Below are 26,952 nucleotides of genomic sequence, written 5' to 3'. Positions count from 1 at the left end.
GTTTCAGGTTCATCTTGTATTCTCCCTGGATAAGGGGTGGGAACACTTGGGAGGCCAAGCATTAGGGACATATGGCTGAGGTTATGCTGAGGCCACACCAAAGTCTCACCACAGGAACCTGCTGATGAGGATTTCCCTGCTAGCAGAGCCAGCCACTCCTCATGAATTCTCCCTGGGTCTTGTTCTCACTCTTTCAAGATTCAAAGTCCAGTTGGTAGCATTCCAGTTGGTTGGCTTAGGCCAACTGCCTACCCATGGGCTGTGAAGAAGCGGGAGGGAGGATGAATGTCCTTCTCCAGCTGCCATAAAGAGGGTAGAGCCTCAGCCTACCAGAGTTGTCCACAGTAGGGGTCTGTGTAGAAATAGGAAGATAATTTGAATACTGGGTGGCTAATAAGCCCTTCCCAAATATCTACTTCATAGTTGGGGAGAGAGAGATACAGATGTAAGAAAAGGAAAAATTTGGAAATATTATGCAGTGAACAAGTGGTCTGTGGGTAAATATTTAACGAAATCTCCCCAGGGGAAAAAAAATAGCCCTGGTTTACAGTGTTCGCCTATTTCTGTTGTGGGAGTCCACCATGGCCAATTTCATTACTGAGCACAGAGTTGGCAAGACATGTAGTAGCACACCATGACATAGTATTTCAACCATACGGACACTATAGATGTAAACAACCTCAAGGGATAATGGGAAAATGCAGTAAAATAATTAGGAAGTGATGAGTTTTGAGTTTTATCACCTTTGCTTTAATATAATTTATTTAGTTGTGAGTTTTTATGATTCAATTATTAATTAAAGCTGTGTTTAACAGCTGGAATGCACAATTCCAGAAAATTCAGCAATTGTCTCTCACAAACCAGTATAAGGCATCAGCATGCCATGGTACCAGGCTGTCTCAGTGTTTTTCTCTGATGGTGGGGAAAGTGTGCTTTTGTTCATTTATTCTTTACTTTGTATTATTTTTTAAGTGGTAGAATAAAGATTGTTTTAAAAAACTGCATGTGTGTTTTCAAATAAGAATTTAATTAAAAAATAATAACTCCACAGAAACTTTGGCCCTTGTTTCTCTACCATTGGTTGAGAACAGTGTAAGCTGGCTTCCCAAACCCCAGTCACAACCTCCTCCAAATGATTTATGGAAATGGATGCCAGACTATGATCTCTAAAATATAACTTTGGTTGTGTCACTCCTTTCCCAAAATCTTCAGTCACATCGAGTGCAAATTCTCTGGCAGGATTTGAGCTCTACTTCCTTTCCAAATGCCTTCCATTCCTCCAGCTCTTGTCAGGGGTTTTTAAACCCTTCCTTAGGGCCCATGTCCCACAGGTGTGTGTGTGTGTGTGTGTGTGTGTGTGTGTGTGTCCCCGCGTGCAGCTGAGGGCCTCTAGAGAGGACAAGACGTGGGGCTCCAGCCCCTGCTTCTATCACAGCAGCTCTGATTATATTTCACATGTTTCAGGTGAGATTTCGTTTGGAGAAAAAAGCATTCTGCTGCTAAAAGCCAAACATTCGAAATGAACAATTTTAGTCCAACAGCATGGCTCATCCCAGTCAAGCACTCTCAAATCTGTATGCTTTCTTTAGGCATCTCATTTGTTCATTTACTTCAACTGATGGTTTATTGAGTACTTCCTATGTGCCAGGCACTGAGCATAAAGCAGTGCACAAGACAGACTCTCCCTCCCTGGGGAGCTTACAGTTTAGAAATTCAGAAACAATGCCTTTCCTTTCCCCTCACTCCTCTTTGAGGTTTATCTCAGAGGCCACAGATTTATAAAATCTTTTGATCTTCCTTTCCTACTGACAGAAGAACTCCCTTCTCCATGTACACTTTTGTATGTCAAGGATGTTTGTTGTTTTTCCTGTCCAGCATCCATTCCCTCACCTTCTGGTAGTAGTACCTGAAACAGTCTTTCAGAAACCACATCTTCCTCCCCCATCTCTCTCCCAGCTCACTGAGTTCCATTTGGTTTCCAGGAGTGGGAAGTGACCTAGGCCTGGCCAACTGGCAAATAGAATCCTCCTTAGCCACAGTGATTGGTTCAGGTCTGGCCACCCCTCTGCCTACAGTGATTAGTTTGAGATGGTTAAATCATCCCAAATGGCCCATAGTGAATCCCAGACATGTGTAGGAGCTTCAGGAAACAGATGCTCCCTTTTCTGCTGAATTTAAGTCTGAAAATATTATAGACCCAGAATTTTTGGCAACAATCTTGTTATGCTGTGGAGAGTGAAGCTAACATGGAGGAAAATAGAGCCACATGAAGGAGAAGGACGGAATCCTTGTGACGCTGAATGCCTGGGTCAAGCCACAACTAAAGCCTGACCCCTGGACATTATTGTTCCTTAAGCCATAAATTTCCCCTTTTGCCAAAGTAATTTTAAGTTAGGTTTTCTAAAAGAATGTTGAGTAATTTGGCATAGCAGAGCAGTTCTAACCTGGACTGTCTAAAGCTGTAGGCTGGTATTTCTCTGGCTCTGGCTGTGAAGGAGCCCCACTCTCTCTCGAGTTCTCCCCAGTAAGTTCATAAGTCCCCAGAAAACTCCTCATGTATGGTCAGCAAGCTAATCCTCTGCCATTTCCTTCTGTCCCAGGAGGCTGGGGGTGGCCCCTTTTTCTGCAGAAGCTGTGAATCCTAACCCTGTCTCAGCCACCCAGCAAAACAGCTGAGAGCCCATTTGAGGTCACAGATATCCTCACCCTCTTAAGGCACTTAAAATCTGGGTCCAGGTAGCTGAGGTCGCTGCTGCCCCATCCAAGGGCACAAAGGTGCTGCACCTGATCCTTTTGTTCATAGCTCCACTTACGGGGTGCTTGTCTTGTGCCAGGCACGATGCTGGGCATTTTACACTCATTCTCGTATGTAATCCTCATAGCGACCTGAGGAGTGGAGGTAATTACTGTATGCCCATTGCACAAGTAAGAAAACTGAAGCTCAGAAAGTTCAGTGACAGAGCCAAGGATCCACGGTTAGTAAGTAACAGAACAGGGTTACCAGACACGTGAATTGCGGCCACTAGGTACGGAGGGGAGCTTTAGTGGGGAGGGGGACGAAGAAAGGACGTTTGAGACTGTAGGAAGTTGAAACAGTCGCCTCAGAAGCTGCTTAGAAGTGAGACTGGGCGCCATCCCAAGGCCGGGCTGTGTGCCTCTCGGCGATCCCTGGGCCTCGGGATTTTCCGCGCGCCGGGAGTCTGGCTAGCCGAGTGGGGGCGGCAGTGGGGCGGGGCTTCTCTGGGCCCGCCCCTTGCCCAGGTGAGGCGCTGGCTGCCCGGGCAGGAAGGGATGACGCGACCCCGAAGTGCTCGCGAGGTGTAGGGTGCCCCGGCTGTCGGGCCAGGCCTGCTTGGGGCCCGGGACTGGCCCGGTGGGCAGGGCCTTTGGCGGGGGCGGGGGGCTGGAGTGGAGGGAGAGCGTGCCGCGCCCTGCCCGGCCCAGGTGTCGTCTGCGGGGGCGGAGTTTGGGAACCGGGCCGTGGGAGATTCCAGGCCGGACTAGCTGGCGGCAGTAGAGGGACAGAAACCTACGAGACAAGGCAGGGCCGGGCGGCGCGGGGAGTGCAGAGGGCAGGCAAAGGCGTGGGACCGCCAGCATGTTCTCCCGAAACCACCGGAGCCGGGTCACCGTGGCCAGGGGCTCCGCCCTGGAGATGGAGTTCAAACGCGGCCGCTTCCGACTCAGCCTCTTCTGCGACCCACCGGAGGTGAGAGACCCGCGTCCCTGCCTTCCCCTCCCCGGGCTCCCGCAGCCCGGGCCGCCTGGGCCTCCCGCCCCGCCCGCGCGCGCCGAGGGGCGGAGACGCCGCGGGTCTGGTACAAACCAGTGGTTGTTGACTTAAAAAGTCAGGCGCGGACCGTCTGCACATTAATCGTACCGTGCCACCCCAGACATTACCTGGCCCAGTTGGGATGATTTGCCTCCGCCTGGAAAAACCTCGGGTTGGCTTCAATTTAAGGGGCCCTAGGCTCGAGTCCCAAAATGTGCCTTACCCCGGTCCTTCCCGGCACCCCGGAGCAAAAGGCGATGTGCAACCAGGCGGGCTCTAACAGACTCCTGGCCTGGGCGCCCGCTCCTTCCCTGGGCCCCAGCCGCATCCCACAACCTGTCTCAACCGTCTGGGACAGCCTCCATCATCAATCCTGACTTCTCGACCAGGTCTGCTCCCTTCGCTGAAACCCTCCCCAACTGCTTCTCTCTGGCTGGGAGAATCAGGAGTGAGGGGGTTCCTTATTAAAGAGTTGGGATTATTTCCCGCACTCAAACTTTCAGCCTCCTTTCCTGGGGCCTAAGAGGAGTCCAGCCTCTACAATTGCCTCCTCGGCCCACCACTCTACACGTTGCTCAGGTCTGAGCCTTACCTGTACCTCCCTAAAGAGGCTCAGGAGGGTCTGAAAGATGTGGGGCTGAGCTAGGACTGAGAGGGCGCGTAGCTACAGCAGAGGCTATCCCCAAGGTCAGCTCTCCTTTCCTGCTTGGCCTGGAAAGGGTTAAGTGAGAGGGCCTTCCTCACCCCTCCCTGCCGGGATTCCAGGCCTGGCTTCTGCACTTTACCCTACAGCCTGCCCAGAACAAAGGCTCTTTCACACCCGTGTCCCAGTGTCCCGGGCCTTCGCTGACTTAGAAGCTAGTGGGCCTCGGGGAGAGGACCTCTGTCGGGTCCCGCATAAGCAACGCCGCGTGGGGCCAGTGTGGGGGAGTGAGGGGCGAGGCCCAGGGACCCGGAGGAGGGGCCTGTGAGCTGGGGCCGCCCCCGGGATAAGCCCGGCCTTCTGGGGGCCGTAGCGGAGGAGCCGGGGCGGAGCCGCTGGGACCCGGCGGAGCAGTGTGTGACTCCGTGGGCCTGGGGTGGAGGGGGGTGGCAAAGCTGCAGCTGGCTGGGAATCGGGGCTGGTTTCCTGTCTGGAAGGGAAGGGGCCCGCAGAGGGGAGCGGGGGCAGCAGCAGCTAGGCACACCCCTGCCTTTCTCCCTCCGTCTCCTCCCTTCTGCTGGAAAAGCGAGGTAATTGTGAACCCAGGGTGGGGCGGGCGGGATGGGGGCCCCAAGTTGGAAGAGGTGGCCCTGGGGGTTGGGCCGCATTTACCCCTCTGTCCCACTCCCTGGGCTCACTCAATCAGGTCCTCACCGTTATCCTTCTTCTTCCTCAAACTAAGCCAGAACCCCTTTCAGAAAGCAACCTCCTGACAAACCCCACGACTCTGTAGAACCTGCATGAAGTGTCCCCTCCCTGCCCCCTTCCAGTTGTGCCTGCCCCTCACACCCTACCGCACACAGATTCTCTGTCCACCAGGCCAGGGATGTGGGCGGGGGCTGGGGAGGGGCCAGAGTCGGAATGAAAGAGCCTTTTTCTTCCACAGCTGGGAGAACAGCTGCCACCAAAGCAAGACTGGACACTCTGTGCCCAGAGTCCCCTCTGCAGCTGGCCTCCTCTCCGGGGACCCTGCTCATCCTCACCTCGCTTTCCTTTCCCTCCATGCCTGGCTCCCATCAGGGCCCTGGAACAGCGGTAGGCAAGGAAAGTTTGTCACAGCAGCCAGAGGGGTCTAACGGGAGCGCAAGAGGGACAGGGGCTGCTTCTGCCCTCTGTCCAAGAACTGCCCACCTCTTTCAAGACCAGGGGAGCAGCGGGAGGAATTGTGGGGCAGCGTGGTGCTTGCTCGCCCCACCCTTCTGAGGGGTCAACAAGTGAAAGGGCACCTGGGGGGCACAGAGATGCAGGACAGATTGCACATCCTGGAGGACCTGAATATGCTCTACATCCGGCAGATGGCGCTCAGCCTGGAGGTAACGCCCCCACCCCTGGAGTGCACCTCCTCCACAGCATCCCAGCCCATCTCTGCTCAGCCCTTTCCTGCTGGGGCTGAGCAGGGAGAGCGGAGCCTACTCCAAGTGGGGAGAGGGATAGGTGGTTCTGTAAGCCCTTCGTTGGGTGCTACGTGTGGACCCAGGTTCAGTTCTGCCAATTAGAGTATTGTGTTGGCAACAGGGTCTTCACACCTATTTCTGGAAGCTCTGTGGTTTGGTGTGGATGTGTGTTCTGGGGCTGAGGGCTCCTTTTAGGTAAGTGAAGAAGAGGGGAGTTCAATGTGAGACAGGTTTACAGGAAGGAGATGGCCTTACCAGAGACGGCGAAGAGGACTCTAGGGCAGGATGTAAGGATTCTGTGGCCCTGAAGATGGCAAGGAGCTGTTTATTCTTTTTTTTTTTTTAATAGATTTATTTTATTTTTTAAAAATTAGTTAGTTAATTAATTAATTTTTGGCTGCATTGGGTCTTTGTTGCTGCTCGCTGGCTTTCTCTAGTTGCGGCGAGTGGGGGGTTACTCGTCATTGCGGTGCACAGGCTTTTCTCATTGCTGTGGCTTCTCTTGTTGCGGAGCACGGGCTCTAGGCACGCAGGCTTCAGTAGCTGTGGCACACAGGCTCCAGAGCGCAGGCTCAGCAGTTGTGGTGCACGGGCTTAGTTGCTCTGCGGCATGTGGGATCTTCCCTGACCAGGGCTTGAACCCGTGTCCCCTGCATAGGCAGGCGGATTCTTAACTACTGCGCCAACTGGGAAGTCTTTTTTTTTTTTTTAGTTTTTGGCCGCACCCCACAGCATGTGCAATCTTAGTTCCCCGACCAGGGATCGAACCCACGCCTCCTGCATTGGAAGGCAGAGTCTTAACCATGGGACTGCCAGGGATGTCCCTCATTTATTTATTCTTAATCACATTTATTGAACACCTACTATATGTCAGCTTCTTTCTAGATCTTGGGCTACCTCAGTGAACAAAACAGGAAAGGTCCATTCTACTGGGGGAACAGACAAGAAGCATGCAAACAAATAATCTCACATAGTGAAATTATGATGAAAACATACAGGGGGGGTGTAATAAAAATCGGGTAGGGGGGGCAGCATTAGATGTAGGAGTCAGGGAAGGCCTCTGTGAGCTCTTTGAGCTGTGACCAGAAGGATATGAAGATATGTAAAGATGGGAGGAAGGGCTTTCCAGACCGAGGGCATAGTAAGGGCAAAAGGCTCTTAAATGAGGATGATGGTAATGTGTTTGCGGAAGAAGGAGAGCCAGTGGGGCTGGAACATAATAGCTGGGGTCGAGCTGATGGGTGGGAGCCAGATTATGCAGGGCTTTGTAGGCCATGACAAGGCATTTAGATTTTACTCTAAGTGTGATGTTGGCTCGTGGAAGGGTTTTAAGCAGGGGGACAACTTATCTAATGTTTTAAAATGATGGCTGTTGTGTTTGAAAGGAATAGGCTAGGCAGGGGTGGGAGGGAGAAGGGTTGGCCAGACGAATAGCAGAAGACCACCAGTTAGGAGGTCGTTATAGCCTTAGGGGAGTGAACCTGGTGGTGTGGATTAAATGCTCATGGTGGGGATAGGGAGAAGGGGGTGGATTTCAGATGATGGTGGTAGATCTGACAGGGCTTGCTGACGTACTGGACATGAGGGTGCAGCCAAGAGAGGGCTCCAGGATGATTCTCAGGTGTGTGGCTAAGCTACTGGGTGATGTGGTCATTTACTGAGATGGGGAAGAGAGAGGAAGCTGTGGAAATGACTGCCTGAACTAGGCAGGGGGTTGCTGCTAAGGGAGGTCAGAGGCAGGAGAGTAGAGAGTCTAGCTCAGAAGGGGAATTTATTGCACATGTGTTTGCACCCTCAACCGGTTCCCCACTCCCTAGATCATGATAGACATTACTAGTCAATCATGGCAGTCTTCACTAACAAATCCACGCATGGCCTCACAATCTTTCTCAGCTCAACCTTGGCATAAATTATGCAGGTTGTGTCTTTCATAAGGGCACTGCACAGTGGCAGGAGTCCTGGCCTGGTTTCAGGCAGTGTGAGGAGGGGACACCTTTATCTAATTTGTTTGCCTGGAGAGGATCATCTTTTTCTAAAATGGAGAAAGGTGCCCAAGGATCCCACTGGGACTCTGACACTGCATATTGTCCTGTGTTGGCATATGAGATAAAACCTATTTGCCATCCCTAGTCCTCTGCACTGTCCATGTTACTAGTTACATGTGGCTATTTAAATTTAAAATTTAGTTAATTAAAATGAAATAAAATAAAAAATTTAGTTCCTTAATTACTCTAGCCACATTTCATGTGCTAGATGGCTACTGAACATTTCCATCATTGCAGAAGATCTTATTGGCCATGGCTGGTCTAGGTATTTAAATGTTCGAATTCTGCATGCCTCCCCCTCCACGTAATTTTTCTTCATAGGAGCTCTGCCCAAGTTCTGGGGAAGAGGAGGGGGCTTAGATTTCACTTTGATCATCTCTCATTCAGTCTTGGGTTGGTTGAGGGTGCTGTGTTCTTTCTCCAGGAAGCTCAGCAGTTCCCCAACCCCCATCCCATTGATGTTTCAGGAATTAGCAAGAGAGGTAGTCATGGAAGTGTAAATTCAAGAAGACTTTCTGAAGGAGGCAACTTAAGCTGAAAGTAAAGGGAAGGTGGGAGTGCTGGGCCCAGGTAGGGGTTACACTTTCCCATTTAATCCTCAAACAGTAGGAGGTGGAATTACCACGCCCTGCCACCCCCAGTTTACAAACAGAGGCTCCAGAGGTTAAGTTCTCATGGCTAGTCAAGTTCCTAAGCCAGGATTTGAACTTAGCCCTGGTGGAGATTCTAAAGGGAACATAAGGTGATGAGAAGCAGAGAGGGAAGTCAGAGACAGAAGGGAGTGGGAGGAACTGGAAAGGATGTCCAGAGAGGGCCTAATGTGTGCTGGGGCTTCTGCCCATGACTCATCCTCCTTCAGCCCCTTGGGCCCTGAGCGGAGTCCAGCTTAGGGCTCTTTCCCAGGGGAGTCTGGTGAAAGTACTGCCGGCTTGGGAAGAGAGGGTGTGTGGGTGGGGAGGGGGGCGACATGGAGCTATACCTGAGGTACGGAGATGGGGGTGAAGCTCCGGGATCCAGAGCCTGCGTCAGGATTCCCGAGATGCACTGCCCAAAGGGTGGGAGATTTCTATGGCACTCTCCACCGAGGGCCGTGGGAGAATGGATTCGGACCCGAGTGCATGGGGGTAGAGTGGTAGCCAGGGTGTCTGCGCCCCCAGTCCAACTCATCCAGGCTGGATACAGCGACTTCTCTACAGCCCCAGTTATTCCGATGTATACACTATCCCCCTCCCGCATGCTCCCGGGCCAGGAGTCATCTTGGAGGGCAACTGCAACCCGGAGGGGCCCTCTGGCCTCCGGCAGCTCCGGAGCCTGGAGCCCTTTCTAGAGAGAGGCCGGTGCTCCCGGAGGTACCGTCCCTCCGCGACTAGGTCTCTGTGGTTAGCACCATCCGGAGCCTAACCGGGCCAGGCGCACAGAGGGTCTGAGGGACCGCCTGAGTCCCGGAGCCCCTCGGCCGCTCTCGCGGCAGTTGGTAGATGATGTCATCGGCGTTCGCTGCGGGCGGGGCGGCTCCCGGCGTACCCGGGCGGTGCGGCTCCCCGGACCGGGCACAGTGCCTGCGTTACGCCGCACGTGCAATGGACAGGGCTAGGGAAGAATCCGAGAGTGCTGGAGCCGGGACCAAAAGGCTAGTCAGGAGGGGGCCTGCGGACGCTTCTCGGCCCCGCCCCCCTCACCTGTTTGTGGGCGTTTGTGGTAGAAGCTAGATGCAGAATGGGACGGGGGTTGGCAAGCAGCAAACCGTAGCAGAGGTGGGACCCTGGTGCAGGCAGTCATGGTGGGGGTGGGGGCAGCTGTGTAGTCTGAGAGGGCTTCCTGGTGGAGGGGGCGTAGGTACCCGGTTGGCCTGTTTCTGAAGGGTCAGGAAGGGAAATGTGGATAGTGAGGGTGATGAGATGAGGTGAGACGTGATGAAAGTCTGGCCTAGCCCAAGTAGGGAAGGAAGAATCAGCAGGGAGGCTGGGCAAGGCAATTCCCGGAAGCAGGAATTTAGGGTGTTGAGGTCTTGGAGACTTTAAGGCTGGAGTCATCGGGAAAGAAGCAAGGGCACAGAGTGTGGAAAAGAGCTGGTGTGAGGGAGAAGACAGGTTTTGGTTTTGTGCAGTCACATTCATCCTCCTCTTCCAACCTGTGACTCCACTTGGCTTGCCTTCTGATTTGTACGCTGTAATAGTGTTAGTCTTCCACCTCTTCTCTGAAGCCTTCCCCATCACCTCAGCCAGAAACAAATAGGGTCTGTTTCCTGTGAGTGTGTTTGTGCCATGACATGGCACTTATGGAGCAGCCATTAATGTCTGCATCTCTCACCTCCCAGCTGGATTTCAAATATGGAGCTTTGGACAGCACCGGGATGCTCCACTGTTATTGGGTGAATGCTACTGGGCTGAAGTAGCATCATTAAAATAAGCACCCTGCCCCCATGCATACCATATGCTGTGCATTGGGTATTGTGCTAAGTGCCTACTCACTCCTGACCTGCTTCACCTGTCTTCCCATCCCCATTCCTTGCCTCTGTCCTTACCTCCCAGACTCAGAGGGCCAGCGGGTGGCAGGTTCCCAAATTTGGGGTGTGTACTGCATTCTGTGCAGCATGGATGAACACTGTAGGTGGTATGCTCCTTCTCCACTGACCCCTTGCCAACTAAATGTCCTCTCTCATCACTTGAGTCTTTGGGGTAAGCCAGGATGGCCTTTACTATCTGTGGCCATTCCCTTTAGGTGGTAGTTCTCAGCCTGGGCTGCACCTCAGAGTCACTTGGGGAATTTTCCAAAAAATGCACATGCCCCACTCTTAGAGATTCTTATTCTGCTACTCTGAGGTGGGGTCTCATAATTTATTATTTTTTTTAACTCAGAAGATTTAAGTTTTTAAAAGGTAACACAATTTCCAATGGTACAGTAGTAAAGAAGCATATATATAAAGTATCATAAATTGATTTTCCATTCCTGGCTCCCAGCCCCACAGCCACTACGATTTTATGCATGTCTATGGATATGTATATGCATATATATATATATATATATATATGTATATATATATATATATATATATCGTGCACAAATGGTAGCATGCTGTAATACTGTTCTTTCTTTTCTCACTTCATATATTTTGAAGATTGCTTCATTTTTGCACACGTGTCTACCTTACTCTTTAATGTCTGCAATAGTCCATATTCCATGGTATAGATGTGCTATAACTTATTTAACCAATGCCCTATTGAAGGACTTTTAATCTTGGTGTTTTAAAATGATGCTGCAATGAATATGGCTCTGCCCACAAGTGTGACTGTATCTGTAGGATAAACTCCTAGATGTTGGATAGCTGGATCAAAGGATATGTGAATTTGTAGTTTTTACAGATTTTTCCAAATTGCGCTCAAAAGAGGCTGAAAAAATTTATACTCCCAGAGGGAGTATAAATTTTAACAAAGCCTCTCTGGTTATTTGTGGGCTGCTGAGGTTGAGACTCAACCCTTGCCTTTTAGTTGCCTGAAACATAAGTTTCTTGTCAGTTTCTTGTGGACCACAGTCCACTTGGGAATGAAGGGTGCTTCAACCTGTCCCCCAATTGACATTTCCTTCTCATCCTTATCCCCACTCTGGCTAGGACACAGAGTTGCAAAGAAAGCTAGACCATGAGATCCGGATGAGGGAAGGGGCCTGCAAGCTGCTGGCGGCCTGCTCCCAGCGAGAGCAGGCTCTGGAGGCCACCAAGAGCCTGCTGGTGTGCAACAGCCGCATCCTCAGCTACATGGGCGAGCTGCAGCGGCGCAAGGAGGCGCAGGTGCTGAGGAAGACAGGCCGGCGGTGAGCAAGGGGGAGGCGAGGCTTTATGGGCGTAGAGGCGCAGTGTGTGTGTTTATGGAGTATGGAGTATGGAGCACCCTGAAGATGACTTCCTGGTGAAGACTTACCAGGGGCCTAGAAGACACCTTGGTGTTTTACCACCGCAGTGTGCTGCCCAGAGGTGCACTAGTGAGTTGCAAGACACTGGCTCAGGAAAGCCAGTGTATCTGGTGAAAGGCTGGCAGTCTGAGGAGTAGTAATGCAAAAGTGCTAATTTGCTAAGCCCTGCCTGTGATCTGATGAGTCTGGCTGGCTGGCTTCTGGAAAGCTAATTTTCTCATAGCTGGTTCACCAAATGGCCAATTTGCTAAATGACCAATTTACTGTAACTGACAATAGTTCATTATACCTGGGGTTTGCCTCATTACAGTCAGGGATTGGGAAAAGAAATAATAATAAAAAAAAATTTAAGGGAAAGCCTACCCATTCACATAAATTAGATTGTGCACTATAAGGACTCAACTCTTGGATGTGAACCACAACCTACACTGGCATTAGACTCTGCTGATCTGACAAATCCGTAGTGAAATGGTTGAGGCGATGCTCTGGTAAAACTAAAATGTGGGAGAAAATATTTGGCAAATTGATCATTCTGAGAACTGACCATTTTTGGTGAACTGGTCATTTGGAAAATTGGCTTCTGGCAAAGTAACCTGCTTGATCCCACAAGGCTGAGTGGGGAGAAGGTCCAGGCCCCTCACCGACATAGTGTCATCCCAGCTCATCCATGAAGGCTGACACAAGGAGAGGTTGCCAGGAGGCCTCCAGAGTTCACCCATGAAGACACCAGGGGAAAGCTGCTCCATAAAGTTAAACGAAGAGCAAGCAGGCATGGGGACACCTTCTACTGTGAGTTTGCTGTCTCTTAAGAGGCGGCCATTGACAGGCTCTGCCCTGCCCAAGTCCCCACACAGCCCATACAGTGTGATCTGAGGTGCACCCCAAGTCCCTGGCAGCTAAACACATTGCCATCAATGCCACATCATTTAGTTTAAGGCTAAGTCACTAATTTCATTATAATGAATTATAAATTAGTATGGATAAGCTGGCCATCACCTTAGGAGAGGGACACATGCTCGGTGAGTCCTAATGATGGGCGGGGAGGGGAGGAAGGCCGGATGTTCCCCCCTGCAGTGGGGGGACTGGGGAACTTGGGGCACTGGGAAGGTTCCGCCCATCTAGCCAGAGGGGTAGAGGAGAAATCAAAGCTGAGGGGGAGGATGGAGAGAGATTTGCAGTAAATGGAACACAAATGTTCCCTACTTGGGTTCTTGATTTTCTGACTGATCCAGTACCCTCCTTTATTGAAGTGATGAGATGGTGGAGACAAGCAGCCTCCTTTGTTGTTAAAAAGAAAACCTGCAAACTCCTCCAAGCCTGGGGGTTAATGGAGAAGAGTCCTTAAGAGGGAGTCTCTCTCTGTGGGCACCTGTGTCCTCAAGCCCCACTTCTCCCTGGCAGGAGTCTGGGGAGGTGGTCAGGAAGGGTGCTTGTGCAGGGGGTGGCCTGAGCTTGTACTGTGTGTGTGAGCTAAGAGCCTCTAACATCCCCAAGCCCAGCAACCTTCTGGGTTCAATTGACAACTCTCCCTAACAGTCCTTCATCCCTGCCATGTCAGCCTGGCTGGGACCTGGCAGCTGGGTCCTGGGCCAGGGGGGTCCTAGAGCCTTTGGGAACCAGAGCCAGGGGGAATAGTGTCAAGAGGCCAGGCTAGGACATTGTGATTTGCCCACAGGCCTTCTGACAGTGGGCCGCCCGCTGAGCGCTCCCCCTGCCGCGGCCAAGTCTGCATTTCTGGTAAGAAGCACAACTACCCCAGCTGTTGGGATTCTTTGCCCAATGATAAGATCTCCTGCCCCATCTCAACATCTATTCCTACCCCTCTGCCCCTTAGATCTCCGGATTCCACTCATGTGGAAGGACACAGAATATTTCAAGAACAAAGGCGGTGAGTTCCACACACGTGGGACAAATTTAAGGGAGTGACCCTGAGATTGGAGGTCCCTGTGGGGCACATCTTTACCAGTTTTGCTCTCTGTCCCCAGACCTGCACCGTTGGGCTGTGTTCTTGCTGCTGCAGATAGGGGAACACATTCAGGACACGGAGATGATCCTGGTGGACAGGACCCTCACAGACATCTCCTTTCAGAACAACGTGCTCTTGTGAGTACCTCATCCCTGTGGCTCCCTCCTTTCTCTACTCTGCTCGAATCCTCAGATGAGGTAGCTACAGGGGAGGTGAGGAAGAGGAGAGGGAGGAAGGGAGATGGGCCTTCCCTGTGGAGCTGTCCTGTACTTGCATGTCATCCATGCTCCACCACAGCGCCGCTCCCTGGACTTCCCCAGACCATCCTCCTGTGCTCTCTTCCTCCCATATTCCTACAGTGCCGAGGCAGGGCCAGACTTTGAACTGCGGCTGGAGCTGTATGGGGCCTGCGTGGAAGAGGAGGGGGCCCTGGCTGGAGCCCCCAAGAGGCTTGCCACCAAACTCAGCAGCTCCCTGGGCCGCTCCTCGGGGAGGCGTGTGCGGGCATCACTGGAGACAGTTGGGGGCTCAGGGAGCAGTCCCATCTTGCTCCCCACCCCGGCTGTTGGGTAAGGCCCTGTATTCCCCCACTGCCCTCAGCTGGCCACAGGTGACCTCTGAGCCGTGTTGAGCATGCAGAACCTATTTTGCACTGCTGCCAGGACATGCAGACAGATATGAATAAGCAGTGGTCACACAGCTGGGAGGCACTCTGGCCTGTACCTCAGGGCTTGTACCCCGAGCCAACTGAGAAGACCAATAGGAATGCAGGAAGAGCTAGGCTCTGGGGTCATCACTTTTTGGCAGCAGCAAACACATCTTATGTGGATAGAACAGAGTGCCCCTGGTTGAAGCAGGGTAGCCTGGGTCCTGTGGTGTTGCCTACAGGCACCTGGAGGCACCTAGTGGAACCACTGGGTCTCTGAGCAGCAGTTTGAAAACCTTCCAGGTAATGAAGAGAATGCTTATTTTGGAGACAGACATAGATTCAAATTCCAACTCTACCACCTAAGCTATATTTATGGGCAGATATCTTAACCTATTTAAGCCTCAAGCTGCCTCAGGGCTGTTGTGGGAACACAGTGGGATAACATATTTAAAGCACAGGCCCCGGCACTTAGCAGGAGTGCAGTAAATGTTCCAACCCCTGTGGGGGAGGCAAGCTAGTTTTCTGTGGGGCAGCCTGAACAATGGGGCAGGCCTGCTCAGCTTATAGCTCCTGCCATCCAGCATGCCCCTCATTTGGCTGCTGCCCACTTCTCTGTCCTGCAGTGGTCCTCGTTACCACCTCTTGGCTCATACCACACTCACCCTGGCAGCAGTGCAAGATGGGTTCCGCACACATGACCTGACCCTCGCCAGTCATGGTGAGTATGTGTGTATGTGGGGGATGCTGGATGGTGAGAAGAGGGGCCGTCGGATGGTCCCCTTCACATTCCCCACCCTCACCCTGCACTTCCTCCTCCCCCAGAGGAGAACCCCGCCTGGCTGCCCCTTTATGGTAGCGTGTGTTGCCGTCTGGTGGCTCAGCCTTTCTGCATGACTCAGCCTACTTCAAGTGGTATCCTCAAGGTGCAGGTGAGGGGCCCTGAGGAGTGGAAGGGAACAGGGAGAAGGCGGAGGAGAGCCAGATCACCGAGGAATCAAAGAACTATTGAAAAAGCAAGATCTCGGTGGAGGAAGGAGGGGCATGGCAAGACGAGAGGAGGATCAGACAGGAGGGTGGGCAGAAAGGAGCAGTTTCTCTGTGGGGGGCTGGGAAGAAGGGTGTTGGGGGTGTGATTCCCCTAGGAAACCTTGAGTCATTTATGCAGCAAGCTGGGGAGCTGCAGGACTGGGTGCGAGTGCATGGAGTCTTGAAAGGCACAAACCTCTTCTGTTACCGGCAACCTGAAGACACAGACACTGGGGAGGAGCCGCTGTTTACTATTGCGATCAACAAGGTGATGAATCCCTGGTGGTGAAGCCAACCAGGTGGCAGGGTTCGGGAGCCTCTCCATCAGGCCCCAGGAGGGTGGGCACAGACCTCAAAGAGATCAAAGCTAGCCTCCTGTTCCAAACAGCACCACACCCAGCTTCAGGGCAAGGGTTTTTGGGACCATATTCTCCCCAACCAGCATCACTGGAAAATGATCGTCCCTTCTACTCACCAACCTTAGCCCCTGCCAAGTCTCAGAGAGGGTTCTATAGCCAGTTTAGGACTTTTCATCCTCCTTCCATCTTTCCCCTCAGATTCAATCTGCATCTCCCTCACCGTTTCCTGGTTTTCTCTCCCAACCCAAGTCCAAGGACCCTCTTTGTTTCCTAGCCCTTTTGCTAGCATTCCTGCCGACTTTTATAAAAGTACTGAGGGACTTCAGGCCTCGGCGTTCCTGTTCCTGCCTGCCTCCTTGCCTTCCCTGCCTCGCTCAATCCCTCCTTCCCTGTCTCCGTCTGCTCCTCTTTTCCTGACTAAGGACGACCTGTCTCATCCCCTTCCTTTCCTGCCATTTCTTTCCACTACGGTCAGTAGGAGGCAAATGAGAGGGCTTCGTGAAAGCCCCACAAGCTCCTCCTTCTAAGGCAGGGATGACCAAGCCTGCCTGATGTCACTGCTGACTTATGTGACCAAGGTGAAGGTGGAAGCAGATCCTGTCTTTCTCCTACAGGAGACTCGAGTCCGGGCAGGGGAGCTGGACCAGGCAGTGGGCCGGCCCTTCACCATGAGCATCAGTAACCAGTATGGGGAGGACGAGGTGACACACACCCTTCAGGCAGAGAGTCGGGGAGCCCTGCAGAGCTGGATGGAAGCTCTGTGGCAGCTTTTCTTTGACATGAGTAAGAGGAGGGGGCTGGATTGAACCTTCGGGAGGGACTGTGGATCGTTATTTTTACCAACGGCCTCTATTTCAAGACTGTGTGGAAAGGAATGTAGCAGGGGATAGGGTAGCCTGGCCCTCTCACAGTCCTCCCCTACCCACCCCAATCAATGCCCTCCCTTCAGGCCAGTGGAAGCAGTGCTGTGATGAAATAATGAAAATTGAAACCCCTGCTCCTCGGAAACCACCCCAAGTACTGGCCAAGCAGGGGTCCTTGTACCATGAGATGGGTGAGTGAAAGTGCACTCTGGGATCCTGATGGGAATTTGGGCTGGGGGCTTCAAGGGAACCCAGATAATGGAGACAGAGAGAAAGCACACTTTGGGCTAAGGAGAGCTCTGGGGACCCAAGTCCCACCCAGTATTCCTTTCCCTTCTCCAACTCTTCTTAAAACCACCTCCACCGAAGTTCAAAACAAAAACCCATAGAACCAGATTCATTTCATGGATTTTTTTTCCCCATAATTTCTTCTTTTCTGTTTCCCTTTCTGCATGCGGATTCCTATCTCTTCCTCTGACCCTTCACTTGCCTGGCACTGCTTTCATTTTCCTCCTCTTTCTTGGCTTCTTCACCTACTTCTGCCCACAGTCCTCTCCCTGTCCACCCTGTCACCCCATATCCCATAGTCTTATCAGAACCTGTGACTCCAGGGGGCCCAAGTGAGGGGCTGCTCCTGCAGGATAATGCAATCTCAGCTGAGATCCAGGCTTTGTTTTCCTCCTACAGTGACAGGTGATGCTCAGGGCTGAGTAGGTCTGGGGCCTAAGCTCTGACTAGCCCCCTCCCCTCAATCCCTTCCCGGTGCCACAGCTATTGAGCCGCTGGATGACATCGCAGCGGTGACAGACATCCTGGCCCAGCGGGAGGGCACGAGGCTGGAGACGCCCCCACCCTGGCTAGCAGTGTTTACAGACCAGCCTGCCCTGCCTGGCCCTTGCTCGCCTGCTTCAGTGGCCCCAACCCCAGCCCAGACCCATTCCCTGCCCTGGGGGAGACCCCGAACGTTCTCCCTGGATGCTGTCCCCCCAGACCACTCCCCTGGGGCTTCTCACTCGGTTGCCCCTCTACCCCCAAAGCGGTCCCCACAGTCCAGAGGCCTCTGCAGCAAAGGCCCACCCCACACTTGGCTCCAGTCACCAGTGTGAGACGGTGTGCTGGCAACAGGATCTGGTCGGAAGAGGAGATGATCTGTGTGCAGTTGGGCTCTGGATTCGGCGCTGTTTGTAGCAGGTTGGCCAGCTTGGCCTCCCCTTCCTCTGCTGGACTGGGGATAGGCTGGGGAGGGGGAGCAGAAGCCCCTTTTAAGCTGTGGTTGCCATGGTGCTGAGGGAGTCATTCCCAGGGCTGGCTGGGACCCCCTAAACCCTTCCTGGGAGAAAACTGGAACCAACCCTGCCCTACCTCCCTGCACTAACCAGCTTTGAGGATGGCACTGAAGAGCCCTGGGAGGGAACGCACCTCCCTTGTGACTCCCACGTTGACCATTAAAGTTATTTAACATCAGTCTTCACCTGGTTCTTGAGGACAGGTTGCCTCTTGGCTTGGTCTGGACCTGCCACATCCCCTCATCCCTGGAGCTTAGTTCACTAGTTGTGAAGTATGACTTTGATACTGAGTAATCAGACAAGGGCTGGGTGGAGGCAGGTACTTTATAAATACCACAGGGAAAACGGAGGGCTGCTTTTCTCTCACATGCTGCTGAATCTCAGGATCTCAGCGAGGTCATAGCCAGTCACAGCAAAGGAGCTGCCTGAGGGATCACAGAATCGGGCACCACACACCTGGGTGTCGGGTACACACTCTCCATGACAGTGCTCCACCTGGGAGAGAAGAGAGGTGCTCATGGCCTGCTGCCTCATGCTTGGGTCCTCATTCCACTCCCCTTACAAGACACACCTCAACGTAGCCACCCTCTGGGCTTCTGCTTAGCTTCCAGATGTGTACAAAGGTGTCCTCAGCCGCAGAGAGTAGCTATAAAAAAAAAAGGCAGGGAGGACCAGTGGGAGTCAGAACATGCTGACAGGGGACTGGTATAGGCTGTAGAGCCCAGTCCAGGTGCCTGAGGAGGGGGCTGCACTGAGTGGCAGAGATAAGCCTGTGGAGTCCCTCTCAACATCCCAGCACCAGGAACAAGGGTATGTAGGGACAGAGGAGGAGACTGACCTTGCCCACCTCAGGGGCCAGATCCAGGGCACAGATGGCCCGGGCGTGGGCGTCGATCTGGACATGTAGAGTTCCTGTACTGGCTTCATACAGACGCACTTGCCCGTTCCCATAGCCTGCTGCTATGGTCCCCTGCCACAGCTGCACAGAAGGGCACGGGACCCTGCAAGGGTGATACCCTACTTTGATTTCCCAGACCCAAGCCTACTCCCCACCCGGAAGCTACCTCAGGAAGGCCTCAGCCCCCTTCCACCTCACCTACCCGAATCCTGGAATTCGGGTCAATAATTTGAATTCGGGCCCCGACCGCCAGACACACAGCAAGCCTGAGTCATCTGCTGTCACCACGTCAGCGATGCAGTCCTGAGGGGAAAGGCAGGATCAGCCCTTCCCTTTCTCCCCTGCTGGGTCCTGTATACAGGGCAGCAGGGGAAGGGAAGCAGTATTTGCATCTTTGCCTCTCCAGGGAAAGGGCAAGATGTGAAGCCATCACTGGCTGGAGGGGTCCCCTGGAGGCATAAAATGCTTTCTTTGTATTCTTTATAGTCTTACTCCCTACCCTGACCCCAACACACACACCATGTGTTAGGGTATATAACTGTCCTCATTGGATGGATGATGAAACTGAGGCCATAGTGTTAGGACCTTCTGGAGGTCTTGCAGTGAGCCAGTCACAGTCATGACTAGACTCTGGGCCTCTTGACAACCCCTAAACCCAGACAGCCAACATAGCCCATGGGCCCAGCTCTGTGCCAGGTGCAGTGTAACATAGAATCAGAAGATACATACCCTGTTTTCAAGAGGTTTACAATCCAACTGGGGAGACAAGAGTTGTCTGAGGGCAGTATCAATTCAGGGTTCAGCTAAGGGAGATCAGTGGGAGCTGGAATAGGGGGAAGGCTTCCTGGAGAGGGTAGCACTGGAGGTGGGCCTGAACTTACCCAAGTTCAGAGAAGGAAGCCACACATGTCAGAGCTGGAAAGTATCTCAGAAACCATCTGTCCCAACTCTTCCATTCACACCAGTATTGTAAAGTGTGAGTGAACTATTAAATGCCATGTAAATGTAAAGTATCTCAGGCTTCATCACTGGAACTGAGGTTGCTAAAGCCTAGGAAAGTGCAGCAATTTGCCCAAAGTCATCCAGCTGCTTAGTGGCAGAGCCAAGGCTGGAACCCAGGTCCCCTGCCTCCCAAGGTGGGAGGCCCCCAGATTCACTGGAACAGTAGGGGGAATCCACTCACCTGTCCCTGGGCAGGCTCGGTGGCAATGTCTGTGACTGGTGTCTGGTGCCCAGCCAGCTCTTCACTCAGTACAATGTTGGAACCCTTGGCTGGGATGTCAAAAACCAGTACCCGGCCTGACCACATTCCTGCAGAACCAGTGCTCCACTGATGGCTTCCTGATCCTCCCAGGTCTCCAGCCACCACACTCAGCACTCCCTCCATCCCAGAAACTTTAGTAACAAACCCACCTCTCACTGCTCCAACAGCCCCACCCCTACATTCACTACCCTTTTCCTATCCCACCCTGCCCCTATGAGCCCTGCCATGGCGTTTTGGAGTCTCTCACACCCCCCTTCATTCCCACCCTTCCCTCTAACACTCCACAATTTCCTCAGACCTTTGGCATCCTCCTGGCCAAAGGCTATACCCCTATACCTCAGCACCCCCCAATGCCCTGCCCTTGGCCCCCTCACCCACACAGATGAAGTGGCCACTGGCAGCAATTCCTCGGGCAAACACAGCCTGCACTGAGAGGGGAAAATGATTAGAAATAGCGTCTCCCCTAGCCCCAGCAAACACTCCCTACCCCCAACCCACTCAGTCCTGCAGGTACCTAGAGAGGCATCTCCAGCATCCAGTGCATGCCAATAGACCATGACGGAGCCATCAGACTCATACATCTGAAAGACCAAGGCAAGGATGGGGTCATGACCCAGCTGACCTTTGCTGAGCTCTGTGCTGACTACTCCACATACTCATGTTAGCCTTAGCCCATCTAATCCTCAAAACCACCCTGGGAAGTAGGCACTACTTTTATCTCCATGTAACAGAGGAGGACACTGGGGCTCTGAGAAGTTAACTAAATTGCCCAAGGTCATACAACTGATAAAAGGGCAGATATTGGAGATGGCACTTGAGAACTGGAAAACAAGGAAGGAATGAAGATGAGAAATAAGGAAGAGGGGGCTAAGCATTTGAACAGCTTGGAAATGTTTAGAAATAAATGGGGTAAGGTCTAGGGGCCTTGGAGAGAAGTTGAGAAGACTCTAGTGGGGGAGGGTAGGAAGGTCCTCTTCTTACTTGTATTCCTCGATGTGAGGTGAGTACCAGCAATACGCGGAAAGGGAGGACACACCAGTGGACCTAGAGGGAGGTGAATCAGAGTAGGAAGAAGTGGTCAGAGCAGGGGAATGAGGACGCAAAAGCGTGGAAATTCAGATGGTTAGGGAAAGCCTATTCCTTGAGGTTTGGAGAGGAAGGACTGGTTTAGGGTTGGGTTCAGCAACACCACTCCTAACTCCACGCCTCACCTGGGTGATAAGTGGGGGGCTCACTCCAGCGCCCTCCTTAGCTTGGAGTTGGCGCTGGGCCAAGGGCACACCCTCAGGAGCAGCGCTGAGAAGCTGGGCGCTGGGTCCATGGACTACTCCAAAATGTGTGAGGTTGCGGACGGGCAGCTGCAGCACACTGAGGTTGTTGCACAGGGCGGCGGCTGAGCCTCGAAGGGGGATGGAGCGCTCCCGGCGGAACATCCTTGGGGAGCGACGTCCGAATCACAGGCGCGCGGAAGACAGACGACAGCAGAGATTCCTGTGGGGGCTGGGAGGTGGGAGTGGGTGCTGTCACGAGGCACTGGGAAAGACCCCTGAGATTGGGTAATGATGTGAATGAGAGCCTCGAGGATGGTGATGGGGGATCACATGGCGTGGGAAGGGTATTGTGGAGCAGGCGAGGGGAACCCTAGGGCTGAGTCATGAGGCGACAGGGGTTCCCAGAGGAGGAATTGCGGTGGCCCAGGACTCAGTGGCCCCAAGAGCCCGAGCCAAGGCGGGATGAAGCAGGGTAGCCCCCCAGGCCCTTCCTCCCTCGGCCTGGCTCCCCGAAGCCCCCGGACCAGGTCAGAGTTCACACCAGCAGCCTGCCGGACACGAGAAGCGCCCAGTCCCTCCGAATCCGCCGCCACCATAGAGACGACGCACGTACGCACGGCCGTTGGGTGGGGCGAGCAACCCAAACGTGCAGCGCGCTGCGCTGCTGCCAGGTCAACTGTAGGCGGGGCGAGCCCGCCTGCGGCGTGGTTGCCGAGGCGACCGATAGGCGGCAGCAGCAGCGGCGGCGGGACAGGAAAGCAGCTGGATTCCCGGGGCTGGAGCTACAGCTGCGGCGATGGCGCACGAAGGCCCGGTGAGCTTTAGCTCAACTGAGGGTGCCCCAGAGCGGGGATAGACCGTTAAGATCGGTGTCCGGAACCGTGGGCCAGCTCTGTGCCACCCGGCGCCCGCCCTCCATGAGGGCGTTCAAGATGACCAAGGAAGCCATGTCGGTGCACTAGGGCAGAAAATCTACACCTGCACCACGCCCACTCACAAGCATTGTCACACTTGGAACCTGAGGGAAAGGGGTTAAATGGGTGGTGCAGAGCTCAAGAACAAGAAGTGACTTTGGAAACAGTTAATGCATGTATAATAATGTTTCTTATACTGAGGTACACATTTAAAAGGATTAACCAGAATTAGGCATTGGGGAGAGGTGTTGCTAGATATGATACATTTCGAGAATTTCAGGAGGAAGAAATGGATTAAACAACAATTCTGAGGCTGCACTTGAAAGTCAATTGTTTAAAAGGCAAGAAACTTTAAAATAAACAGATCTGAAGAGAATTCGTGCAACAATCTCTGGCCCCTCTGCTCCGGCCACTTATAGGTACAGCCATTATCACGGGTGTCACATGAGACTCTGGGTGGGGAAGTCTAAGGAACCAACTCTCCTCTCCCAGCCCTAGCTGCTCTGCTCTGGCCAAGCCTGGACTGGGCCGTGGGCCATTCCCTGGGCTTGCCAACAGGACTGTTCTCTCTAGCAGAGAGAGGAAATGAGGCTTAAGGGATTTTGAGTTCAGCGTGAGGTTTAGGAAACACCAGAGTTGGGGGAGAATGAATTTGGGGGAATACCATGTGTGAGGCAATAAGGGTGGGGATGGGGAGGCAAAGGTTTGGGAAGATTACGTTGGGAGGTAAATTTTAGAAGGAATCAGGTTCAGGGAGACTGTTGTGGGGAAATGAGAAAACTCCCAAGAATCTGCTACTAAATTCCTATGTCCTTAATATGGATTTTGGGGGGACTAGATTTTTCTTTTTCAGTGGATTTTTCTTGATTATAAAAGGATACAAAGTCACTGTAGAGAACTTATAAAATGGAGAAGAGTGTAGGAAAGAAACATATCCACTGTTACAATTTTTGTGCTTTCCTTTTCTTCAACACATTGGTTTACATATCTGAGATCATACTTGATATGTAATTTTGTATCCTGTTTCTTTCAGTTAACATTACATCATAAGTATTTTCCTATGCTATTGTAAATTCTTCCTAAAGACTGCCTTTAGTCACTGCATAATAGTCCATCATATAGGTAGCACACAATTAGCCACCTATTCTCTTTTTGTTAGATGTATGTTTTCAATATTCTGCTATTATAAATGACATCACAGGGAATATTTTAGAGAATATATTTTTATTTTCATTTCAGAATATGCCTTTGTGTGTGTTCATAAAACTGGAATTAGTACTTTTGAAGGTTGGACAGCTTTTCAAAAGTTTATTAGTCATCAACAGTTCCACTTTTGTGAAATATTATGTCCTTTGCTTATTATCCTTGGAGGTCTTATGATTTTTAAAAAATTTATATGCATTTTTAATGTATTTGGGGATATTTATCCTTTTTTAAAATTTGTTGCTCATATTTTTTGTTTAGGAAGCAGGATAAAGTCAAACTCTGGAGTCAGACAGACCTGCATATGAAATATGACTCCACTACTTCCTTGCTCTGTTGTCCTGGGAAAATTCTGTAAAATGGGGATAAAAATAGTATGTAGTCTAAAAAATGTAGGAATCAAATCCATGTATGTGACTGATATACTTTAAGTGCCAGTAAATGAAAACTACTATTGTCACCTTCTAATTAGGAATGTTTTTTAAAATAAGCAGTGGAAAATTTGACCTATATGTATATATACTTATCTACCCATTTCTTTATTATTTCTTACATTACTTTTATGCTTAGGCAGCTGTTTCTCACCCAGAGATTATATGACAATTTAAACTATTTTCCCCTACATTTTAAAATTAATTTTATTTATTTTTGGCTGTGTTGGGTCTTCACTGCTGCATGTGGGCTTTTCTCCAGTTGCAGCGAGCAGGGGCTACTCTTCGTTGTGGTGCGTGGGCTTCTCATTGCGGTGGCTTCTCTTGTTGCAGAGCATGGGCTCTAGGCGTATGGGCCTCAGTAGTTGCAGCACATGGGCTCAGTAGTTGCAGCGCATGGGCTCTAGTTGTGGCTCGTGGAATTAGTTGCTCCTCAGCATGTGGGATATTCCCAGACCAGGGATGGAACCCATGTCCCCTGTATTGGCAGGTGGATTCTTAACCACTGCACCACCAGGGAAGTCCTGTTGACTTTTCTTTCTCAAGTTCTTGAACTCTCAAGAGTTTTGAACACTTTGAACTAGTGCAAATAGCAAGGACTGTGCAGTTAGAGCTATATATAGCCTGGGTTCACTGTGTAATCCCAAGCAAGTGGAGGTAAACTGCTGTCAGGTTTCAGTTTCTTTGTCTGTAAAATGGGCTTAGTGAGCTGTTATGAAAATTAAATTAGCTAGGTCACACACCTGAAAAGCATCTGTCATATAGTAGTCTCTTAGTAAATTATCCCTCTCTAAAGGCTTTCTTTCCTACTAGACAACTTGAAGAAGCTTCCTCCTAGCCCATAACTGCTTCTCCACTCCTCGGTTTCCCGCCCTGATTGCCCTGTTCCTTTCCCACAGAGGCAGGTCCGAGACCGCGGGGTGACCCGATCCAAGGCGGAAAAGGCGCGGCCGCCTACGGTTCCGGTGCCGCAGGTGGATATAGTGCCTGGGCGGCTCACTGAGGCCGAGTGGATGGCGCTCACGGCTCTCGAAGAGGGCGAGGAAGTGGTGGGGGACATCTTGGCTGATCTGCTGGCCCGAGTCACGGACTCTGCCTTTAAAGTCTACCTGACCCAGCAGGTGGGCCTGGATCCTTGTTCTCCAGACCCATCTCCCCTCTCCCTGACCCCTCCCAGCTGGGCTGAGACCCTTTCTCGCCTCTGCAGTGCATTCCATTCACCATCAGTCAGGCACGGGAAGCCATGCTGCAGATCACCGAGTGGCGCTTCCTGGCCAGGGACGAGGGAGAATCTGCAGTGGCAAAGGACCCCACATGGGGCGAGGACGAGGAACCCTTGTCTTGCACGACGGACGCCTGGGCTCAGGGATCCGTGCCCGTGCTGCACGCGCTGACCTCGGTGGGGCTGGAGGAGACCTTCCAAGGCGAAGTAAGCTCAGCCCCCAGCTACCTCCCAGCTGTCACCGCCGCCGCGTCTTCGATCTCCTCAGGGCCTCACTGGACTGCTCCAACCTCCTCTCTACCCTTTCTGACATCTCACCACTCACCCCTCACCTCCACCCTGGTGCATTTCCCCAGGACCAAGAGAACGTGGACCAGATCCCTTTAGGAAGATCGTGGATGGATACAGGCTCTCAGGAGCGGTGGGAGCGTCCTCCTGAACTGAGAGTCACCCCGGGCCCCCTACCCACCCCGGTCCTGTTTCAGGAGACAGGGCCCAGGGGTCCTTTAGAGAAACTGGACGACCAGGCGAGGGGCCACCTGTTTGCTGTCGGATCTTTGAACGCGAGCAGCCAACCGTCGGGAGAGATGGCGCCCGCCGGCCGTCCCCACCCTTCTCTGGAGCTGTCCTTGGTAGCCAGCCCTCAGGCCTCTGTTGAGAGGGCACAGCCCCTCAGCTCAGTTCCCGCTCGAGGACCTCTACTATTCCCCGCCGCAGCCGCACGCGGCTGGAGACCGGCCGGAGCTCAAGGAGGAGAAGGTGCCCCGCATCCCCTCGGTCGTGTTGGTGTCCGGCCCCTCTGCGGGCGGCCCCACCGCGCTCAGCCCCGCCGGGGGTTTCCAGCCGCAGCAGGCCGGGCGCGCCGATGCGCGGCCCAGCGCGCTTCACTACAGAATGGGCCGCAAGGCGGCGATGGCGCGCCTGGACCCGGCGCGGCTGCCGCGCCACTGGGTGCGCCCGCTGGCGGAGGTTCTGGTCCCAGACTCCGAGGCGCGCCCCCTGGAAGCCTACCGCGGGCGCCAGCGGGGCGAGAAGACCGAGGGCCCAGCCGGACCGCAAGCCTCCTGCCCCAGCGTCCGCGTCTCCCCGTCCGCGGGATGTTCTTCGCTATCCCGCCTGGCGTTCCTTTCCGAGACTTGGGCCCCGGCCCCAGCCTCCAATTCCCTACTTTAAGTTTAGGCCTACTGTCGCCAGGTTTTGGTTCAAAGCTGCCCTTCCCCAGTCCGGGGCTCCGTTTTGTCGTCACACACCCGGCGCGCCCCGACGTGGCCCGCAGCCTCAGCCCCAGGCTATGGCCGGGTGCCAAGTGGCCCAGCGGCTGGGAGGGGCAGGCCGAGTTGCTGGGTGAGCTGTGGGCTGGCCGCACCCGCGTACCTCTGCAGGGCCTGGACCCTGGGGACGGGGAGAGCCAGGATCCTCACAAGTGGCTTCATCCCGTGGCCCGAGTTCTCGAGGCCACGTCCCAGGTGATGTGGAAGCCCGTGTTGCTGCCGGAAGCACTGAAGCTGGCTCCTGGTGTGAGCATGTGGAACCCAACCACCCAGGTGCTGCTCAGCTCTGCTGAACCTCAAAAGGAGGACAAAGAAGGCAGCACCTCTCCTCCATCCACACAGGCGCCCCGAAGCCCCAGGTGACCGTGGCACAGCTAATGAAGAACTCAACCCCCAAAATGTGGTCACTCCCCTCCAAGCACCTGCCCCATTCTGAGCCCTGAACCTCAGGCAGTGTGAAACCTACCTTCCTTCTGTCTGCTTGCCAGAAATAAACACCTGAGTTG

At 52.9% G+C, this 26,952-nt stretch overlaps 2 protein-coding genes across 8 annotated transcripts; one reads left to right on the top strand and one right to left on the bottom strand.

Annotated features, from left to right (window-relative positions):
- The first annotated feature begins 3,260 nt into the window (after positions 1 to 3,260).
- On the top strand, positions 3,261 to 26,928 carry RTKN (rhotekin). Its single transcript, XM_036873223.1, is given in 14 exon segments — positions 3,261 to 3,709; positions 11,525 to 11,724; positions 13,499 to 13,560; positions 13,658 to 13,711; positions 13,809 to 13,926; positions 14,149 to 14,358; positions 15,062 to 15,156; positions 15,261 to 15,367; positions 15,604 to 15,732; positions 24,853 to 25,074; positions 25,161 to 25,508; positions 25,511 to 25,851; positions 25,853 to 26,273; positions 26,276 to 26,928. Coding segments are annotated over 14 exon segments (2,952 nt in total). The 5' UTR covers positions 3,261 to 3,598; the 3' UTR covers positions 26,810 to 26,928.
- WDR54 (WD repeat domain 54) lies at positions 18,279 to 22,049 on the bottom strand. 7 transcript variants are annotated; one of them, XM_036873224.1, is made up of 11 exons: positions 21,947 to 22,049; positions 21,346 to 21,634; positions 21,116 to 21,178; positions 20,649 to 20,715; positions 20,509 to 20,562; positions 20,054 to 20,181; positions 19,600 to 19,626; positions 19,073 to 19,173; positions 18,811 to 18,973; positions 18,544 to 18,618; positions 18,285 to 18,467 (listed from the first exon to the last, which is right to left on the bottom strand). In XM_036873224.1, the coding sequence occupies exons 2-11, from the start codon at positions 21,565 to 21,567 to the stop codon at positions 18,336 to 18,338; spliced, it is 1,032 nt and encodes a 343-aa protein (XP_036729119.1). In that variant the 5' UTR covers positions 21,568 to 21,634; positions 21,947 to 22,049; the 3' UTR covers positions 18,285 to 18,335. The 7 variants fall into 7 exon arrangements, with proteins under 7 accessions (XP_036729121.1, XP_036729122.1, XP_036729119.1 ...); XM_036873225.1 differs by having other exon boundaries at positions 18,820 to 18,973; XM_036873228.1 differs by having other exon boundaries at positions 20,054 to 20,142.
- Positions 26,929 to 26,952: the final 24 nt, after the last annotated feature.

This window comes from Balaenoptera musculus, chromosome 13, assembly GCF_009873245.2.
Source record: "Balaenoptera musculus isolate JJ_BM4_2016_0621 chromosome 13, mBalMus1.pri.v3, whole genome shotgun sequence".
NCBI lineage: Eukaryota > Metazoa > Chordata > Mammalia > Artiodactyla > Balaenopteridae > Balaenoptera > Balaenoptera musculus.
The sequence above is the reverse complement of the archived record's forward strand: the minus strand, read 5'-3'. Positions and strand labels throughout refer to the sequence as shown.

What these genes read in the sequence shown, in the direction of transcription:
- WDR54 (XM_036873224.1), bottom strand. Translation starts at nt 21,567, where the DNA reads ATGTTCCGCCGGGAGCGCTCCATCCCCCTTCGAGGCTCAGCCGCCGCC. An exon ending in CCGAGCCTGCCCAGGGACAG is followed by an intron (nt 19,627 to 20,053) that starts GTGAGTGGATTC and finishes TTGTCTCCCCAG; the next exon opens with TTGGATTGTAAACCTCTTGA. An exon ending in TGGCCCCTGAGGTGGGCAAG is followed by an intron (nt 18,619 to 18,810) that starts GTCAGTCTCCTC and finishes TTTTTTTTATAG; the next exon opens with CTACTCTCTGCGGCTGAGGA.